At 58.7% G+C, this 2,721-nt stretch overlaps 1 protein-coding gene across 2 annotated transcripts; it reads right to left on the bottom strand.

The window, feature by feature from the left end:
* Window positions 1–454: 454 nt before the first annotated feature.
* On the bottom strand, window positions 455–2,303 carry LOC123189371 (7-deoxyloganetin glucosyltransferase). 2 transcript variants are annotated; one of them, XM_044601770.1, is made up of 3 exons: window positions 1,724–2,303; window positions 632–1,619; window positions 455–548 (listed from the first exon to the last, which is right to left on the bottom strand). In XM_044601770.1, the coding sequence occupies exons 1-2, from the start codon at window positions 2,238–2,240 to the stop codon at window positions 658–660; spliced, it is 1,479 nt and encodes a 492-aa protein (XP_044457705.1). In that variant the 5' UTR covers window positions 2,241–2,303; the 3' UTR covers window positions 455–548; window positions 632–657. The 2 variants fall into 2 exon arrangements, with proteins under 2 accessions (XP_044457705.1, XP_044457704.1); XM_044601769.1 differs by having other exon boundaries at window positions 455–1,619.
* Between the last annotated feature and the right edge of the window lie 418 nt (window positions 2,304–2,721).

Here is a 2,721-nt window from a genome sequence, read left to right as displayed (position 1 = left end):
ATTGGATCAGTGATCGATTTCTAGGTTTCGTCGTAAACCTAATTGGTTACTTTCAATTACGTAAATCAATAGTTCAAACCGCACTCAAGGGTAGGGCATTTCCCATTGATATAGGAACTTTTGTACCAGAAACAATAGTATCTTCAATTATAGCCCCTCTCGGATGTAAAATATAATTCTCGTCAACTACGAGACGACTAAAAAATACTTCACCTGCCAAAAACGACGCGGCAAGGCACGTGTCAACCGCTAGTACAATACAATGGATAAGGGACGAATGCACTAGAAGGGGACAAGTGGTGGCGATGCTTGGGCTTCGTAGGGTGGCCGGGCTCCGTCCGGACGCAAGAGTCTCGATCTCATCTGTTGCGCGCGTCCTTCTCAGGAGGATCCGCACGGCACCATTGCAGCGCACGAGCTGGTTAGGTGACGAGCATTATTTGCTTTCAGGAAATGGAGCAATCAGGAATAGACCTTCGTCGCCGGCATCAATGTAGACGACAACGACGTCCATGTATCAAATCAGAAAGTACAGCGAACCGCATGCGCTGCATGCGTTGAACGTATAGTATGAGAGAGCTAGCACTTGCAAATTTAGATCTTGTCTCAGTAACCAATTTGAAATACGTACGATGCGTAGTAGTAGTAAGTGGTAATTTAATCACGTGGTTTGCCGCCCGAGAGGAGGGAGTCGGCGACCAGCTTCTCGAGATTGGCGCGCGAGCGCCCGCCGGGCCGCGTTGCGCGGACGCCGGCCTCCCTCCACTCCTCGGCCCGGCGGCGCATCTCCTTCCCCTTCTCGCCGGACATCGCCTCCCGTATCTTGGCCTCCACCGCCTCCCGCCGCACGTCGTGGCCGATCTCCATGGCCACGCCCCACTCCACGCAGCTGTACCGGCTGTTGGTCTGCTGCTCCGCGAAGAAGGGCCAGCACAGCGTCGGCACCCCGCCGCACAGGCTCTCCACCGTCGAGTTCCACCCGGAGTGCGTCAGGAACACGCCCACCGCCTCGTGTCGCAGCACCGCCTCCTGCGGGCACCAGCTCGCCAGCACGCCGCGCCCCTCGATGGACTCCAGGAACTCCGGCGGCAGCACGGCGGCGTCGCCCTTGACGAGGTCCGGCCTGATGATCCACAGGAAGGGCTGGCCGCTGTTGGCTAGCCCCCACGCGAACTCGAGGAGCTCCTCGTTGCTCATCACCGTTATGCTGCCGTAGTTCACGTACACGACCGACCGGGGCTCCTTGCCGTCCAGAAAGTCGAAGCAGGAGACGTCCTCCTTCCACAGGTTTGACCCCAGTGCGTCCAACGTGCCGCCCTGTGGCACGATCTCCTCGGCGAGTAAGGGGAGATAGCCGATGGTGTAGACGGGCACGGTGGGCGGGAGCATGGCGCGCACCGCGTCCAGCGCCGCCGGCTCGAGCTCTTCCAAGGTGTTGAAGATGGCGGCGTCCGCCTCCGCCAGCCGCACCGTCACGTGGAGGGCGAAGTGGGCCATGTACTCGTCGGGGTCCGTCGACCAGATGAAGTTCGGGAAGTCTTTGAGCCGCATGTGCTTGCTCATCCCCGCCGTGCAGTCCACCGGCGTGTCAAGATACCCATTAGTCAGCTGCTCCACGTCTGCATGCTCACAGTATGTGCGCAATTAATTCATCCGCAAAAATTCCATTCATGGCACTGAGGCACGCAGTGTTGTTGAAAACTTGTAGGATAGGATTAATTACCTTTGAGTGGGAAGATGCCCTTGTCGTACAAGGTGCGGTAATGGCGGTAGCACAAGTAGCCGCATACGCTGGCAGTCCAGAACAGCGCACACGGCACCCCAATGTCCCGTGCGGCGTCGACGGTGAAGCTCATGGCGTTGTCGCCGACGACGCACGTGACCGGTGGCGACTCGGTAGATGCGTTGAGCTCGGCAAGGAGGCTCTTGAAGTGCGGGAGGCAGGTCTCCCTGGTGGAGCGGCAGAGGGACGGTACGTCCTGCGTGGCATCGGCGTCGGACGGCGGGAGGCCGTCCGGTATGGTGGCGAAGCGGAACCCCTCGACGCCGTCGAGTGCGGCAGCGCCGCGGGAGCGGAGGAGCCGCCGGTGGTTGAACTCGGAGTTGACGAAGGTGACATGGAAGCCCCTGCAGTGGAGGATCTTGGCGAGCTTCAGCATCGGCGTGACGTGCCCCTGCGCCGGCAGCGGCACGCACACGGCGTGCGGCTTGACGTCGGCATCGACCTGCGCGGAACCCATGCCGTTACGTTGGTGGCTGCACAAAGTCACAAAAACTGTACTTGAAGTCCAAGTTGCGATGGTTGTGTTGAGCTGGCCTCTGAGGAACAGAACTCGGTATTTATAGGGGACTGGCCAGAGTAATGCTAGACCCACGTAGGTAGGTGTCAGTCTACTGGAAAACAAATTTGGTTAGTACATTTGTTTTGAACCGTCCGATGCAAAATGAATGGCTAGATCGCCTTCTTCCACTTTCTGCCGTCCTGATCATCTTCGTCCCCAAAGCATCACATGTGCCACCCGCTATTGGCGGCCCTCCCGTGTCAGCCTTGCCGCACCGCCCTCCTCACTACCGCCGCCCACCGCCGTGCCGGCATCGTCCCGACCATCCCTCTAAACCAGCGACCACTAGAATTTTTTTTCCCCGGCAAGCCTGCACCCGCACCCGTCAACCTTTGAACTCGCCTATACCAGCTCGCTGCTGGCTATAGCTCCTTCCTGT

The sequence above is a fragment of the Triticum aestivum genome, chromosome 2A (assembly GCF_018294505.1).
Source record: "Triticum aestivum cultivar Chinese Spring chromosome 2A, IWGSC CS RefSeq v2.1, whole genome shotgun sequence".
Classification (NCBI taxonomy): domain Eukaryota; kingdom Viridiplantae; phylum Streptophyta; class Magnoliopsida; order Poales; family Poaceae; genus Triticum; species Triticum aestivum.
The sequence above is the reverse complement of the archived record's forward strand: the minus strand, read 5'-3'. Positions and strand labels throughout refer to the sequence as shown.